This window comes from Colletotrichum lupini, chromosome 6 (assembly GCF_023278565.1).
Source record: "Colletotrichum lupini chromosome 6, complete sequence".
NCBI classification, from domain to species: domain Eukaryota; kingdom Fungi; phylum Ascomycota; class Sordariomycetes; order Glomerellales; family Glomerellaceae; genus Colletotrichum; species Colletotrichum lupini.
The window spans coordinates 1,226,710-1,243,416 of NC_064679.1; the positions used below are offsets into that span (position 1 = coordinate 1,226,710).

The following is a 16,707-nucleotide window of genomic DNA, read 5'->3' on the forward strand; positions in this document are numbered from 1 at the left end:
CTTATGACTGAAGAGCGTTTTCTTTCCTGGTTTACGGGCTTTTTTTTTGACTATTTATTCTGGTTCGTCCCATGCATTTTCCTGGGAACCGGCCTTTGGAAAAATTGCATGTCACGTTACGACCGTGCATGGCGCATTTACATATATACCTCTAGATATATCAAGATACGATTTATGACCTTTAAACAAACTTGTCAAGGGGAGTACGCATGGAGACTAGAAGCACAGAGATGCAGGCAATGGGAGAGCAAGGAATTCATTAAGAAACACGGAGTATCGTTTCTATTATCGGTACTAGACACGGCAGACAACTTTTGACCCAGCCCTTGACAGCGAAAAGACTACTTCTTCTTGCGCCGACCACCGGTAGGCTTCCTCTTGGACGGCGACGGGTTGGCAGACTTCTTACCCCGCGAAACCTCACGTGCCGGTTCACGGGCGGCAGCCTCCTCCACGACAACGGCTTCCTTGCGACCTCTCCGCGTAGTCGGACCGGATGACGGCGGACGCTGCGGCGGCTCGACGATCTGAGCACCGTTTCCGATGCCGTCGCTGGTGCTTTCCTCGCTGCTCGCCTCACTGCTTTCTTCGCTGCTACTCTCCTCGGGTGGCGGCCCGCGCGGAGCCCGGCCGCCTCGACCCGTCGGAGGCGCAACGGATGTTCGGCGCCCGTCGGTGGAGCCCGATACGTTGCGTCGAGCGGCACTGGCGGGACCTTCAGTCTGGAACTGGAATGGGTCAACGCCGTTTCGAGATTTTGGCAGAGACGAGGTCGAAGAAGCAGGCGACATGTTATCCGATGGCAAACGCTGGCCTGGAGGCCCCTGGACGTAGGCATAGTTGAAGGGCGACGAGCCCCTCTCGCCCATGATTCGAGACGTCGGTCTCTGCGAAGCGGAAGTTGCCGATCTAGGGCGGGTGCGCGAAGCGTTGGGCGGCGGAAAGTATCCCATGGGCGGCATCGCACCACCGTCTTGGACATTGGCGAATGTTCCAGGCGACGGATGGCGGGGCAGATCGTCCTCCAGAGCCAACGTAGGCGACCTTCTGCGAGAGGAGGTTGGCTGGAATTGCGACAGCGGAATGGCGAACCGCTGCTCCTTTTCGCGCCGCTGCTTACGCTCCTGCTTGCGTGCTTCCTTTTCAATGCGCTTCCTCCGTCGTTCTAGGGCGGCCATCTCTTCTTTGCTAAGGTTGACCTCGAGCTTGCCCCGTTCTTGTGCACGTCGGATACGGGCCAGAGCTCTGTGCGCGAGCGCCTCATCCCGCTCTCTCGGAGAAAGCTGATCCCAATCAATCTCTTCTTCCTCTTCTTCGTCGTCTTCCGAAGAGGACTCTTCCGAGTCCTCGCTGTCGTCTTCGCTGTCGTCCTCGTCATCGTCCGAATGCTGGTAATCGTATCCTCTACGCAATGCCGTCGTCCGGTCACCCACGTCTGTACCCGTAAAGCGGAGCGGGTCGCTTGCGAACCGCTTTCCTCGCGAAACCAAACCAACGCCTTGTGTATCTGAATTGTCCAATTCCGTCTCCTCTAGCTCCTCGACAACTCTCGTCCCGTCCTCCCAGGACCCCTGTTGCGCAGCTCCCTGTTTCCTCCGCCCGCGCCTTGATGGTCTTCCCCACTGGGGCGCAAATTTGGGAGCTCGCGGCCGACCATCTAGACCGCCTCCCCGGAAAAAGCCTCATCGATAGGCTTGTCCATAAAAGCAGCGTGGCCGAGGATGACCACGCCAGAAGCACCAACGAGCCAGAGCAGCGTCGCGAAAGGCGAGGCGTACAGGCCCAAGGGCACAGAGATGACGAGAAGACCGGTCCACAGTTGGGATGTGGTGGCCTTAAAAGAGCCGATCTCGAGATCACGACCGTCGAGCTTGCCAATGAGGAACATGCCCGCAATGACAAAGATGATGTCGAAAAGCAACAGCCAGTTGGTTAGCAGAGCGTAGATGCTGAGCATCAAGAAGACGACGCTGTAGTTGCTGGAGAAGTAGGAGAGGTTGTAGTTCCATCGCGACTGGACCTCGCCAAAGTTGGCGGGCTTGGAGAGGCGCTTCATGTCGAAGAACTCGCCGACAGGACGCAGGTTGGCGAAGCGGCCGCTCAAACCGCCGGAACGCATGCTGTTGAAGCGCTCCTGCAGGCCGAGACGGTTCGTCAGGGCGTCGATGGGGATCTGGATGCGAGCCATGGTGTCGGTGTTGGATGTGGAAAATGCGATTGATGCGCGTCGGTAAGGTCGAAGGCGTCGGTAGAGGAGGGTAGATGAAGATGCAGAATGTCAGGGGGAGACTTTTGTACGGTTTGTTGATCGTCACACAGGAAAAGACCGTGTTCTATATGAGCGGGTGCAGGTTAGCGGGATGCATGCACAGGGTGGATGGTATTGGTATTGTAGGAAGAATGGTGGATTTGAAACATTTTGGGAGGTTCAGGCCATGTGTCTTTTCAGCTCCATTCCTCGTGGAATTAGCTTTCCTGACGCGCGGAACGGAACACGTACGCACCTTGGGGCGATGAGAGGTACCTAAGGGGCGGTAAAGGCTAAAGAAAGCTGCCTTGGGGGATGTTGGCAAGCGTGATGCTGCAGGCAGAATTTGGGTACCCAATGCGGTAGAAAGTTGGTGCTGACTAGGCAGAGGCTGAGCAAAGTCGATGAAGGCGTTTGGTGATGATGGTATTGTTGACGTTTGTCTCGTCGTGGTCGCGGTGGCTCGGTATTGAGGAACCGAAGGCGATCTTTTTTTCTCCCGTCAGCTTTTCTTTTTCCGTACTCGGTACCCAGGCAGGGAAAATCTCGGTAGGTGCTGAGCAAGGCAGTGTGGGCTGGATCCGTAATCTCGTCAATTCAGTTCAGGGGTGGGGATTGGTGATTGGCACTAGAAACCGTAAAACGGCACGATTTCCCACACGTTTGGTTGGCGTGGGAGAGGAGAAAGGGGGCCCCTGCCCGGTCGTCCGTGTTCCCCGTCTTGGATCTTGAATTTTCGGGTTCGTCTCGTGGGAGTTGGGTAATGAGAAGGGATGAATGGATATATTGTTGTAGAGGCTGAGGCTGAGGGAGATGCATGCTCGAGCAAACGCTTGAGGAATTCGCTACCTTGGGCCGAATGCCAGACGAACCATGATGCGGGAAGGGAAGGTACCGGTAGGTATGTGAATCATGTGATCAAGGCAGGGGAACGAAAGGGAAGGAAAGGCCAAAGGGCAGCTGTAAGAGATGGAAGGAGGCCTAACTCCCCAAGAGCTGGAAGAGGAAGGCGACGAGGGAAACATGGGATGAAAATGAGAAAGAACGTCGCTTACCTCTTGCCAACTTTGTTGTGAATTGACCAATTCCTTCCCTCGAAACTCCCAGTGTTTTCACAAGGAAACAACCCTTCCTCTGCTTCTTTCTCTTTCTTCCTGTTTGTCTTTCTTTCCTATCGTGACAATTCCCGTCGTTCGGTCGCGCAGGGGGCGAGCTGCGGGGCTCGCCCTCTCGTTGGTCGTTGGTCGACCTTTGTATTCCTTCCACGCTCGGAAAGAAACAAAAACACTCAAAGGCTGTAGTGATGCATCTCCCGCTGGTCCTCCATCCGACTTTGTCAGTCAGAAGAAGAGGAAACACAACAGGTAAATGACAAGACGATAGGGAAGAGAAAGGGAAGAATCCGACAAAGATCCGACCACCGAAGGGGATATGGGCAAGCTTAATGAAGGAAGCGGAGAGAGAGAGAGAGAGAGACAGCCAACTCAGCTACCAAAGAGCTCTGACCGCCCCTCCATTAACCAAGGAAGACTTTTCTTTCTCGTCATGGTGTATCTGACTTTTGGGCTGCAACTAACACCACTCCGTACACCGCACTCCGTACCCAAACCACCGCCTTGCTTTATGACACAACCGCCCGCTACTACTACCCATTACTTCCCTGGTTTCTATTTCCCGTCGTTGACCCCCCCGCGAGTACGGACGCATCCGGACGGGGGAGCAAGACAGGCGAGAAAGCTTGAGAACCACATCCGAGGATAGCTCAGAGCCCATAGGTAGCTTCAAGCTGGGGCGACACACAATCCTCAATTGGGCTCCATGGGATAGGACAGCGCGGCAGCTGGATCATGGATGGGGACCCCTCTTGCATGCCTCTGGCAAGTCAGAGCCGGCCAAGTCGCATTCAAGGCTGTCAAGCCGGAGCGTGTTTCCACACCGCATGGTCGTCTGTCTCCAGACTCCGGTTTCTAGCAGCATCTTGTCTCTCTCCCGAGCACCCACGCATCTAGGTATGGACCCGTCTCCCCGCGAGCGAGACGGGAGTTTCTACTGAAAAGAATCTGGAGGCGGTGGGAGAAAGCAAAGGCTGGAAGCTCTGTTAGACTCCCCCTCCAAAACTAAAAGACAACCACCACTCGGTCGACGATCGCCCCAAGGACCAATGACGGACTAGCGGTACCTAACGATGGCGACCCAAGCGGCAGACCCCCAAGGAAACCCCCAGATGGCAAGAATGACACTAATGTGAAGAAGAAGCAGCCATCGCCCGCTAAATCGTGACGTGAGGCCAATGGGCTGGAATGAAAGAAGGGATGACGGCCGAGCCAAAGCAGACCTTTTTTTCTCTCTCTTTCTTGCTCGTGGCTCTCTCTCTTCACCTTTCCTTACCTTCCATCAATTCCAGCCCAACCGCGCCACGCCCTTCGATGCCTGCGGCTTTTGTTGGTGTCTCAAGGCAAGCTCAGATATTGCCAGGCCCACGGTTCGCTCGCCAATGCGCCATCACCCTCACGTCCATCCATACCTACCTTGCGACGATCAACCTCCCGAGGCAGTTAGGAACATATTCCTGCGTAGGGTAGCGTGGGAAGCCGATAGATAGGCAAATGGCGTGCGCCAACGCAGTAATGCATTCATGCGGCAGCTCGAGGAAGAAGATCCGGGTCGGAGCTTCAAGCCTTGCAGCCCTCAGGTTGTATTCCGTGGCGCTGATTCTGGGAGTCCAAGGTAGAGTCACAGTTACCTACCCAAACGGCACAGCTTGTGTGGGTAACCTCATGCTCGCTTAATGAGCTTGGGGCCTCTGGATTGAGAGCCTCGGGATGGAATCCAAGTAGTCGCAATGCTCAAACGCTTTGTGGCATCGTGTATCCGTACGCTGCCGCGGTATCTGTGTTCGCCTGTTAGCTACCTTCCTTACCTACCTTATGCTCAACTGCTTGCTTCATCTTGTTCTGCCTAAGGTCCCGTCATTTCCTCCGATATTATTTTGGGTACGTACTCTGAGCAGCTTGCTAGGGTAATCACCACAAGCGCTTCACCAACTTGGAAGCTGCGAGCTACCTCGCCTTAGGTAATCCTGGAATGGAAGGGAATGAGACACCTCTGGAAGAATCTGGAGCCCGAGACAATACGTATCATCTAACAGCACCTCAATCTTTCCTTCTTAGAATGCAAAAGAGTCCAATCGCAACATCTCTTCGTCACAAAAAATCCCGCGGCAAAGCATCCAATATTCCCATCTCTAGCTGAGGTATCCGTACAGAGTACACTACCTTACCCACTAGGTAGTAGGTACACAGTCAGACAGTACTTGCTTCTTCCCTTACCGTCTCTCCCGCCCGCCGTCAGACTGTCTTGTCTCGCCGTGCCGCCGCCGGAGTCTCAATGACAGTTACAAACTTGGAACCCCAACTCTTTCGGCGTCCACATGATGATCAAAACATGAACAAATCGTTTGCTTCGAAGGGTCAGGTTCCTCGCTCGCCCGCTCGCTCAACCGTCATCACATTCGCTCGTCACCAACAACATGAGCTGGGGGGTATATAATTAATCCCGAGATGCAACTGGACCGTCGAACCGTGAGGCGGTCTCCACCCCATCCCCACAAACTGTTGGAGCCCGCACCTCCCAGGCTCCCATGCTCGGTGATCATCACGAAATCTCGTCGAGCCCACTCGGGCCTGAGGCCAGGTCCTTGACTCAGGGTCTCGCATCATCTACCATCCATGATTCAACTTCAACGCGGCGCAAGGTGAAGAAGCTCAGAAATGTAAGCAAATTGTGGCAGGTTAAGAGCTGATGATAGCTGTCAGCAGGAAACCCCGTTGAGATATTTATTCGGCTTGAGCTCATCGTATCGTCCGCAGGATCCGTCAATCACTCGCAGCATCGGGGCCCATCCCATTCGGACGGATACACTTCTCCCCTGCAGACGCCTACCTCACCTCTTCCTTCGTACGAAAATATACGTGGACCTCTGAGGTGGAGGTGGTTGCTGCTGCCACCTACACAGTACTGCGTAAAGCGTGTACTGCTGACAATACCTTACCTTCTTCACCTTCCCCTGACCTTGCACTTTGTTCGCACCAACGATCCTTTTCATGAAAGTTCCTTTCCAGCATCCGAACCAGAGCGCTACCAACGTCATCTCCCGCTGCCGCTCATCAAGTCGTTGCACCAATGCAGCCCTCTCGAACTCAGATTCCCAGACTCCTCCTATCCGCGGACAGTGAATGAATGCTCGAGGCTCAATGGAAGGCTCAAGCACTCGTCAATCTCGCCTCGTCTCATATGCTTCAAACAGACCCGTCTGTCGTCGTTGTTCATGTCGTCTATCGGAATGATGGACACGCACGTCCTTGATCCTGGTCGCCTCTTACACCCTCTAGGCTCTGCCCCTCCGATCCCAATCCTTTTTTTGAATTCGGATAATAAGTGACGGGGCAACTATTATTTATTACCATTTATCAAATCTATTCTCATCCCGGGGCAGCACACACACACACACACACGCACACACTCACACTCTCTCATACTCACATGTACACACACTCCTAGCGCCTCTATCATACTCCTTACCCTGCCTTAGCATAGGGACGCATACCTCACCTTTACGGCTATAGTCCAGCAGCGAGACGAGACAGATGCAGGCTCGCCCGCTCATCCAACGCACGCTACATGCCGTGATTGCTCTTGCTACTGCTGCTGCTGCTGCTGCAGCCGCCGCCGCAGTTCCATCACATCTCATCCCTCACTCCCGCCAAGTCACTTGGTGTGGGAGGCTAGGAGCCACACCCAGACATCCTGACACCCCCCTTTACCACCCCCTCCCTCTCCCCCAAGGCGCCCCGAAGGAATCCAAGAATTCAAGGACAAGTCTCAAGAGACACTCCCCCCCTCCTGCTCGAGAACGAAATGGGCGAACCGTTCTTCCCGGGGATTGGGCAAACAGCGTTTTAAACCCCGCCACTCTCACCAGATGCGTTGCTACGAACAGGATACGTACCGTGACCTTTTGTAGCAGTTGTGTCGCTGTCGCATGAGCTGCTGTTGCTGTCCTGGTTGCTGTTGGCCGTTGTAACTTGTTCAAGTTGTTCCTACGGGTACTGCTGTTGATGTTGCTGCTACATGATGCCCCCTACCTTACCTTACGGATACCTTGGCTTGACTACCCGTATTACCCTGCTCTTACGGATCACCCAGAGCAGATATGGTACCTTTTCTCAACGCACCTTTAAAGCAATCTTGCAGTAGCAGTCGCAGTAGCATTTGCAGTCACAGTCACCCCCCAATAAGCGAAAGTACTTTTAGCTGTGCCGTACGAACGGCCGCCGTACCTGAACCAACCTGGGACCTTGCTCAACCTACCTAGTCTCTTTGGTCCCTTGGAATTGGCCCGATTGATCCTCATGCTCCTGCTGCTACAGCTGTTGTTGCTGTTGCTGTTGCTGCTGCCACTCCTGCTTTGCTTTGCCTCTCTTGCTCATTTTTTTCTCTCATTTTCCTTTTGACCATTGTAGGTAGGTACTAAGTTGGTTCGTTCTTCCCCTTGGGTTGGTTGGTTCGCCCGGGTTTCGAGCTGGTTGGTTTGCTGTGGTGTGTTGTGTTGCGGCTTGCCCTGGGAGGGAGGTAGGAGGGGAGGGGAGGAGAGGAGAGGAGAGGAGAAAAGCAATATTCATCTCCTGGTCCCCAAAGGAAGGAACGAACAAACAACCGAGCATTAAAGACCTTCCGTCCTGTTCGCAAACTCACTATTTTCATCCTTTCCCGTCGGGGGTTTGGAGGCCCAGTATGAAATGATCCCTACGTCCAACTTCTTCCCTCCTTCACCATCATCACCAACTACAACGGCACGCCAAAACCAAATCCAACCCATCCCAGCCTTCCCGTCCGTTCGTCTGTCTGCCTTTCCCATGACGGCTCCGTGATCCGTCTGAGTCTCACCTGACACGGACGACGATTGCTCTTTCTCTCTATCGCCGTACCAAATTGCCCGTATCTCATCTTTCTTTCGCCGCGCACCCGCGGCCTGTTATGTCTCTAGCCAAGCCCGAAGGTTTGTTCTCACTCCCTATTTCTGCGTTCCCTGGGTTCAATTGATTGCTCTTGATTTTTCCTTCTTTTTGTTTGCATTATCTCGATTGCCGACGTCTGGATCGACTGTAGGCCTGCTACGAAACACGGGAAATTGGCCATACGAGGCGCGGCAGGATGAGAGAGGAGAGGACAGATTCGCCATGCCAGGATTACGGAGAGAGCAAGAGACACAACGCTGATTTATATCCCCGGGCAAAGAAACCACGTTCATGATGGCCCCTCCAACAGCCGCAAAAAGACCGCACGCCGCCGTGAGCAAAGGTAGCGCAAACATGTCTACCATCGAACCATGGTAAGTCTCAATTTGATGACAACAGCACAGCACCTCTGCCGCTCTTTTTTTCTCCCCGTTTACATCCATTGAGAGAGCATCCAAGAGAGCTCCCTCCATCTTCTCACCCGACAATTGAAGACATGCCGCGAGTTTTCTTTTACAGCTCTTTTCTCAATGCTGACCCTTTCTCGCGACTCAACCATAAAGGGCCGAGCTACCGTATCCCAACTTTGACTGCTCAAAGTACAATTACATATTGACCGACGACGGCGGGTTCTGGCAATTGCAACAACAGCATTCGCCCTCAGAAGAGCTCCCCAACGTTGTACCGCGCATCGCGACGAGCAAATCGCCCATACAAAAAGTCCAAGATATCGAATGGACCTGTCTATCGGCAGCATGTCCTTCGAAGCCATTCAAACGGAAAGTCGACCTCGACAAGCATTACAAACAGGCTCATGTCGATAGCCAAACCACGGCGCCTTCGCCCGCGCTCTCCCTAAAAGATATCACGCCCGCGACAAGCACCAGTAATCCAAGTCCCAAAATCACAACCAAGAAACCGCCAGCTGGCACCAGCAAGGCTAAGGGCAAAGCTGCGGGCGCAGGAGCGGCGGGGGCGACAGGGACGGCGACGGCGACGGCGACAGCGGCGCAAGGGAACAGGAATAACAGCATAAACGGCGCGGGCAACAACAGCATCAGCAACAAGGACGGCACCGCCGGGGTCTTCCTCTGCGACTATCCGGCATGCAACCGCAAGAACGAACCGTTCAACCGCAAGGACCGGTTGCGCATCCACCTTACCGACGTCCACAAGGAGGACGTGAGCGCAAAGACGTTTGAGATGACGGTCGCGTGGCTGCAGGAGCGCAAGATCTATCCCAAGTGGTGGCGGTGTTCCAAATGCCTCGACAGGGTCAAGATCGAGGAGAGCGGGTGGTCATGTCCGCGGGACGGGTCCAAGGTGGAAGACATACGGCGCGAATTTCGTGAGAAGCAGCATAACATGTGAAAGACGCATCGCGGCGTCAGCATCGTCCTTTGTGTCTCACCGGATCGTTCATCGCATCCCACCCCCATCATCGCCATTTGCATCGCGTCGCCACACCAAGGGGGATCACAGGTTATTAAAATCGGAGTTCTTTTTTTCATCGCATTAAAAAGTTATCTTCCGGGGATGGAGGAACTGGCGTTTCTTTTTACATGTTCCAAGGCCCGGTTTGGGCCTGGTCCTATTCTATTCGATTAAGAGTGGACGGGAAGTACTAAGATTGGGTTACGGTATTCTGGGAATCGCGGGAGTCTCTTCATTTCTTCGAGTTCATTTTCAGCCCTCCTGGCATTATTGCCTCTACTGGGCTTGTTGTCAGTAACTTGATTCCCCATCCATCTTCTAGGACAGATTTTGCTCCGTCTGGGTAGATAACTCTGGTGGCCTTTCTCCCTTTTCTTCATGCCATCCATGCTGGCACTCTATTAGGAATGATGACACGATTGGGGGTTTTTTTTTCTTTCTGCCCGCCTTCTTCCTGGGATAGGTACTGAACCCAATGATGAGAAAACCTAGATGTTGTCAGATGGGAAGGGACCACCATTGTCGATCATTGACCCGGGCAGAATTCCACTTTGTTCGTAGGGTAGGCGAAAGGCAGTACACCGGATGATTTTTCCAACATTTCTTTTCTTTCTTTCCCTCTTTCGAAAAAAGTTTCCGACGAGACGGGACCCCGCTGTTCATCTCGTCTCGTCTCATCATTCCATCCATCCCTTCGGCATCGCCTCGTTTTCGCAGAGTTACTCGTTCACCTCTACGGAATATCCAGCGGGAGCCCACCTAGCTGCACTTAAGTTCTTGAACACCCCCCGTTCGGCGCCGATCGCAAGCTGGTCAACGCTCCCGATCAAACCCCCCCGGGATCCCGTGCATCGTATCCGTAGGAAACTCCACCCTTGAACCTACGGAGTAGAAAGCTTTTTTTGTCAAGAGATATATGCGCGCTGAAAGTTTCCCGGAGAAGACCGCTCGTCTTAATCCCACACGTGTGACGAAAACTCTACTTGTTCTCTCTCTCTCTCTCTCTCTCGAGCGAGCTGTCATTGCCGAATAGATTGCAGTAGAACGATGAAGCCGACCGGAAGGAAGGGAGGGAGGGCATGAAAACGGCCTGCAGGATTGGGGGCCGAGGGGTGTGTGGTGGCCTGATGTTTGAAAGGTACCTTACTTGTGTGTATGAAGTAGGGGCGCCCCGGTTATGTGTGAGCGTGTGAGTGGTGCTGCAGCTACATACAGCCTCCGAAATCTGGGTTGAATCCAAGCTGCGTCTCTCGGGGGTTTTTTTTGGTCCCCATCTTGATGCGTATGCTTGCTTGGCTTCTCCATGATTGGAGAGGAAATACAGGAGAGAGTGAGATATGATGCAGCTTTTTTTTTTTTTTTTTTTTTTTTTTTAATAAGTTTGGAAAAAGAGAAAGATGGGGGGGGGGGTGCGCCCTGCTTCTGAGGCCTTTTGAAGTGCGTCCCTTTACATTGTATCCTATCACCCTACTACGGATATGTGAGGTTTTTTTCCCCAATGCGCCTATTTTCCCACCCGTGATCAGGATTCCGAATTTTCCCCATCGTCCTGCGGTTTTGCTTTCCTTTCAACTTTCCCAGTTGGTTTCAACTTGGAAAGCGTTTGGAACTCGATTATGTGAGTGCAAGAAGGGAGGGGGGGGGGGGGGGTTGCCTTTGTGGACTTCCTCCTCTTTTTTCCGTGTGTTCCTGCTTCTCTGCTGTTCGGTGGTTTGGTCCCCCCGGTGCTGGTGCTGCTGGCACGAAAATCTCATTGTTGGTCGTCCGCGAGATTCAACTTTACTCCGTGCTCCGTACACCGCGCATTTCGAGGTGTCCGCCCCGGGTTGAGTGGACTCGAACCCTTCCCCGGGACGCCGATCGAGTCGGATCCCCCCTCTTACTAATCGAAAGGGCCCCCTTTCAAGTCATTCGTGTGTGACGATCCCGTAGCGCGACTTACACTACGGAGTAGAAGAAATAACAGGACTTGAAAGTTTTGGGATTGGACATGCAGAAGGGGAGGAAAAACTTGGGGATAATTCCGTGTACACGTAGGCAATTGAGACAGTGAGATCTGCTCTGCAGGATCGACAGGTTTGTGGGGGAGCCAGATACGGGTGTTCGTGTTCAGAAAGGCTGTATAACATACAACCCGGGGACGATCCTGTTGATCTCATCCGTCTTTGAACACGGAAGACGGACGCAGGAAAGGAAATAAAACATGGCGTTCGGCAAAGTGTACAACTATGGAACTGAGACGCAGTCAGCTTAGAGAAGGACGGTTAGTTGTGAGCTGCTCATATAGTGATTCCTTGCAGAGCCCATAGAATTATCAGGTGTGTAGAGTCCATTGGCATACGTCTGGCGAGGAATACACTTTGTGACCATTCATGTTAAGTAGGCCTAGGATTCTATACATGCAAAAGAAGCAAAGTATGTACATTCGATTCCAGATCAAAGTCCCTTGGAGTAGACGTCGGGGAGTCAAGCGACCTGAAAACTCAATTGCCTTCAATGAAGAGCGGCGTCAACGAAACCGAGTTCGTCTGACAACCAAAAGGCCGAAATCCTCGGTATCCCAGAACCACCACGTAGGGGATACCTCTCTCCCGTCCCTGTGTCCGTGTTCCAGACGAAAAATGTGCATTTTTCTCAAGCAACCCTCCTGAAAAACGCCATGCCTGATATTTAAGAAATCCCTTGAACCCTCCCTATGCAGCCATAAATGCCCTTCTAACATCCTTGTATCATGAGAATCGTGTCCATCGTTTTGTCCCGCACCAAAGGCGGCCGGCGGAGGGCTTTCTTCTTCTTAAGCGAGGTAGCGATACGTCGGCGTCGAGGCATCCTCTACGCGCTCGAGATACTCTCGCACAATCAAATCCTCGATTCGCTTTTTGATGAGACTAATCTCGGGTTTGAAGCGACCGCTGAGTTGATCAATGACCTCTGTAATGAGCTGCGAATGACCAAGTTCCTTGCGTTGCCTATGATGGGGTTAGTTTAGCCAAGAGACCGAACATCAAGTGGTGGGTAACGTACTTCATGATGCGGACGAGAGCGGCATCGATAACGTGGGCTCGAGTCTGATTGTTCTTCTCTTCGGTTGCCTTCCGTTCGTCGTCGCCCTCGACCTTGCTGGTAGCATTGATGATGGGTGCCTTGATACGGACAGTCTTGCTGACGAAAGAGGCGTTGAACTTGAACTTGTCGCCGGCCTTCATGCCCTTGGTCGCGGGTTCCTTGGCGAGCACTCTGGCCTTGGGAACGATGGACAAAGAAGTCAGAGTTCTCGCAAGATCTGACATCGGGATGTTGGTCTTGGCTTGAATTTCCTCAAGAGAAAGCTCTTCGCCCTCCTCGAGTTCGTTGAATAGCAACAGCACCACCATGCCATAGGTCGGCACGTTGATCTCGTACTTTCGCTCTCGCGCCAGGGGTCCCTTGCCTCCTGGAATCGCGGGGAAGGTACACCGAACGTCCGCGCTGCCGGTGGACCCGAGCCAAGTGAGCTTGCGGCCGCTGCGGTTGGTGAGGTAGTACTTGAGTAAGCTTTCCTGGAGACGCTTGATATCGTCGGGGAAGATGCAGCCACCACTTTCAGAAAACTGTGAGGTGCGACCCATGATCTCGGGAGGCCATGAGTTGGTAGTCAAAATGTTGACAGCCAGCTCGATCTGCTTCCGAGACACGTCGCCCAGTCCCCTAATATGGTCGCGATAGCCTGAAGTCAGCTCGGCAGATGACTCCATGTCTCTGAACATGCCCTCGAACTTGGCCGTGAACTGGTTGCCCAACTCCTGCTTCATTCGAGAGATCATTGACTTTTCAACATCATGACTCTCCGACTTGTTGTTGAGAAGACGCTTGGCCAGGTGCTTCTGGTAGTAACGCTCAAACAGATCCTTATCTGAGAGATACCGGATCACAGTAATGGCCTTCTCCAACACCGCCTCGGTTTCGGTCTCAGTCTTGCCGCGAATGCCGCGTCGAAGATTATCGTCAATGAAGAGCGATACGTATTCAGAGCTCTTGGTAAACATGTTGATGAAATCGGAAAAGCTCTTTGTGAGCGAGGTTTGGATAATCAAATCCTCTTGGAAGCACTTTTTCCACAGATTATCGAACTTATCCTTGAGCTTGAGCACGTCGTCAACCCACTTGATCGCCGCGGCCGTCTGCTGAGCCGATGAGCTCAGCGCCTTGGCCTTCTCCCCGCCCTCATTATCTTCTCCGTCGGCCGGCGCAGACGCTGCAGAGAAATTCGTCTCCTTGAGCATCTGCTCAATCTCGAGTCCCAGTTCGACCACCCGTGTGGACAAAATCTTTTTGAGAGATGCCTTTTTGGCATCAACCCTTGATACCAGTTGGTAAAGAATTGTGAGCTCTTCCTCACGATCATAATTGACCATGGACTTGAGCCCACTTCCTTCAAGGTTCAGAAAATCGTCCAGATGCGCCGAAATCAATTCTTCCTCAACGACCTTGATGGATCTCTCTCTCGTCTCATAATGGATAGTAGTGTCGCATCGGTCGTTTTCTTCTTGTAGTCGGCGCTGAGTGTGCCGCAGCCAGGCGCCGGCGTCAGCCTCCCGGAGCAAGCGTTCACACTCACGCTTGTAGTACGTTCGCTCGGAGTCAAGGTAAGCGGGCTCGAATACCGTCAAGTACAGCTTCTCTGCCTCTTGCTCCTCGTCCGACTCGTAGAGAGAATCCAGCATCCTTATGATGTTGCGCAACAAATGCCGATCGATGGTGTCACCATCGCGCTCCATGTTGACGTGATCGAGGATGACCGAGTTGAGGATATCGAATACAGTATATTGACCTCCTGAGTTCAGTGACGCTCGCAGGATATGGTCGCGGAACAGGCCAATCGTGGCGGTGTAGATGGACGGCCGACGAGCATCCTGTGTGTAGCCGCGGTCGAGGTACATCAATATATCAGCCGTCATGTTCATTGACGTGTTGTGATGCTCCCATGATTTTCTGACGCCGCTCAGAAAGTGCTCGCCCATCTTGCGTCGTTCGTTGACCGAAGTAGCCGCACCACCCATTGCAGCGCTAACGAGGTTGGCCGTGACCAGCTTTTCGATATCGGGAATGACGTGTTCGGAAAAGTACTGCTCTTCGAATTGCTTGACGCGATCGTAGAGCATCTCACCCTTTTTCTTCAGGACTATCTTGTAAGATGCTCGGTAGAGCTGCTCGAATGAGAGTGTGCTGCAGTTTTGGTTGTGAATGTCGGTCAGGGCTTGCTTCAGTGTATCCCAGCACTGCTCGAAATCGCTCGTGTCGATGCCGGATGTCAACTTTTCACGGGTTAGTTTATGTTCTGAAAGTCTTGCTAGTGGTCATCCAAAGCATCTCAGCGGCCGCCTTGCAACTCGACGGTTCCTGAACAGTATACACATGACGTGTGCGTGATGAACGGAGACAAGCATGCAAGGATCACAGTTATAATAGACACAACACTCTGGTCGGCGCTGAAGCCATCACCACAAAAGGCACAAGAGGCAAAAGACACACATTGCAGCTACAACAGGGGTTGACTGCTGGAGTTGGGAAGACTTACTCGTCCGGGGCGGCGCGGGGGCCGAATGCGACCGGCCCGCATGGCCGTGCCCCCTCCACCTCTACCAGAAATCATCGTGTATGTATCTGTGTATGTCCTCGAGTCGTATCCGTACTATCGCTGCGGAATTCGGTCGTGGTTGGCTGATCGTTACAAGTCGAGAAAGCTATCGTGGGAAACCTGAGTCGGTGGCGGCGGGGTAGCTCTCGTCAGAAAGTGTGGCGGGCAACTGAGGGATGCTGAATAAAAAGAGGAGCCAGGCTGCAACGCTTCGTAAGAAGTAGAAGTGAAAAGCCGTGAAAGCCAGAAAAAGAAGAAGACAGCCTGGCTATTGCAGAAGAAGCTGATCGCGTCAAGAACTGCGGTTTCTGCGGCAGGAGTCGGGGTATTTAATACAAAGCATCTCGAGGAAGGAAACAATCTCGGGATGTAAGTCGCAAGTTCACCGAAAGCCACAGCAGGGCAAGGCTGCGGAGCCCCGAGGCCGGAATGGTCCGCGCTTCCCACACGCAAGGCGGAAGGAGCGACCGGGCAGTTGGATCCAATCAATTAAGTCCTCTATCCTTGCGCCTCACAGCGCTCTAATTGGTTCATTTGGATTGACGTTCTGGGCAGCGCGTTTGCGCCACAAGTGGCGGTCGTTTCCATCGTTTTCTTTACAGGGGAAAAAAATTATAGAGCAGCAGTGACACTCCAGAAAAAAATGACGGCATTCCCAGTCCACTTCGAGAACAACTCAGTCAAGCTCTAGCTCTTCTCCCACGAACTTCTACATCAAAGGCTTCCACCACACACCAGCGCAAAGCCATCACCACCACCACCACCACTACCCTTCCCTTCGAAAACGCAGACGACACATCACCATGGCCTCGCGCTCAGCATTCACGAAATTCGCGCCTGCGCTGCGACAAGCTCGCCCAGGCGCCTCGCCCTTCAAACGCAACAGCCCAATCCTCTCAGCCCTCCAAAAACAACAAAGACCACCAACTCCCCTGCAACCCACAATCGCCGCGCGCTTCGCCCACACAGTCCCGAAGCCCAGAGCAGCGCGCGAAGCCGAGGCAAAGACGCCCGCACAGATGCGCATGGAGACCTCGCCGCACTACCAGCTCGACTTCACCTGCGTGCCGTGCGACACTCGCTCCCGGCACAAGGTCTCCAAGCAGGGATACCATCACGGCTCCGTCCTCATCACCTGCCCCTCATGCCGCAACCGCCACATCATCAGCGACCACCTGGGCATCTTTGGCGATCGCAAGGTCACCGTCGAGGACCTGATGCGCGAGAAGGGCAGGCTCGTCAAGAGGGGCACACTGGGCGAGGATGGCGATATCGAGTTTTACCCCGACGAGAGCGCTGCTGCTGCTGATGGTGCCGATGCTGATGCTCAAGCTGCGGAGTCGAAGAAGGATGGGTCTGCTTGAAGGCTTTGGAAAACGACTGTAAAATCT

General features: G+C 53.4%; 7 protein-coding genes across 7 annotated transcripts; 3 read left to right on the forward strand and 4 right to left on the reverse strand.

The window, feature by feature from the left end:
- Positions 1-341: 341 nt before the first annotated feature.
- On the reverse strand, positions 342-2,188 carry CLUP02_11845 (prenylated Rab acceptor 1; the record flags this gene model as incomplete). The annotated part of the gene is made up of 2 exons (XM_049290812.1): positions 342-1,622; positions 1,727-2,188. The coding sequence occupies 2 exons, from the start codon at positions 2,186-2,188 to the stop codon at positions 342-344; spliced, it is 1,743 nt and encodes a 580-aa protein (XP_049147957.1).
- Positions 2,189-2,333: 145 nt separating this feature from the next.
- Positions 2,334-3,162, reverse strand: CLUP02_11846 (uncharacterized protein; the record flags this gene model as incomplete). The annotated part of the gene is made up of 4 exons (XM_049290813.1): positions 2,334-2,441; positions 2,505-2,736; positions 2,910-3,052; positions 3,121-3,162. The coding sequence occupies 4 exons, from the start codon at positions 3,160-3,162 to the stop codon at positions 2,334-2,336; spliced, it is 525 nt and encodes a 174-aa protein (XP_049147958.1).
- A 120-nt stretch (positions 3,163-3,282) lies between these two features.
- On the forward strand, positions 3,283-7,488 carry CLUP02_11847 (uncharacterized protein; the record flags this gene model as incomplete). Its single annotated transcript, XM_049290814.1, has 16 exons — positions 3,283-3,294; positions 3,356-3,583; positions 3,632-3,943; positions 4,005-4,193; positions 4,258-4,345; positions 4,422-4,524; positions 4,653-4,826; positions 4,893-5,013; positions 5,267-5,450; positions 5,559-5,749; positions 5,835-6,031; positions 6,118-6,205; positions 6,264-6,605; positions 6,874-7,022; positions 7,094-7,233; positions 7,295-7,488. The coding sequence occupies 16 exons, from the start codon at positions 3,283-3,285 to the stop codon at positions 7,486-7,488; spliced, it is 2,712 nt and encodes a 903-aa protein (XP_049147959.1).
- Positions 7,489-8,559: 1,071 nt separating this feature from the next.
- CLUP02_11848 (uncharacterized protein) lies at positions 8,560-10,046 on the forward strand (the record flags this gene model as incomplete). The annotated part of the gene is made up of 4 exons (XM_049290815.1): positions 8,560-8,639; positions 8,829-9,588; positions 9,640-9,747; positions 9,945-10,046. The coding sequence occupies 4 exons, from the start codon at positions 8,560-8,562 to the stop codon at positions 10,044-10,046; spliced, it is 1,050 nt and encodes a 349-aa protein (XP_049147960.1).
- A 632-nt stretch (positions 10,047-10,678) lies between these two features.
- CLUP02_11849 (uncharacterized protein) lies at positions 10,679-10,973 on the reverse strand (the record flags this gene model as incomplete). Its single annotated transcript, XM_049290816.1, has 2 exons — positions 10,679-10,845; positions 10,913-10,973. The coding sequence occupies 2 exons, from the start codon at positions 10,971-10,973 to the stop codon at positions 10,679-10,681; spliced, it is 228 nt and encodes a 75-aa protein (XP_049147961.1).
- Positions 10,974-12,493: 1,520 nt separating this feature from the next.
- On the reverse strand, positions 12,494-15,331 carry CLUP02_11850 (Cullin family protein; the record flags this gene model as incomplete). Its single annotated transcript, XM_049290817.1, has 3 exons — positions 12,494-12,668; positions 12,724-14,993; positions 15,257-15,331. 3 exons carry the CDS (start codon positions 15,329-15,331, stop codon positions 12,494-12,496), a joined length of 2,520 nt encoding a protein of 839 aa, XP_049147962.1.
- A 788-nt stretch (positions 15,332-16,119) lies between these two features.
- On the forward strand, positions 16,120-16,680 carry CLUP02_11851 (DNL zinc finger; the record flags this gene model as incomplete). Its single annotated transcript, XM_049290818.1, has 1 exon — positions 16,120-16,680. One exon carries the CDS (start codon positions 16,120-16,122, stop codon positions 16,678-16,680), a length of 561 nt encoding a protein of 186 aa, XP_049147963.1.
- Positions 16,681-16,707: the final 27 nt, after the last annotated feature.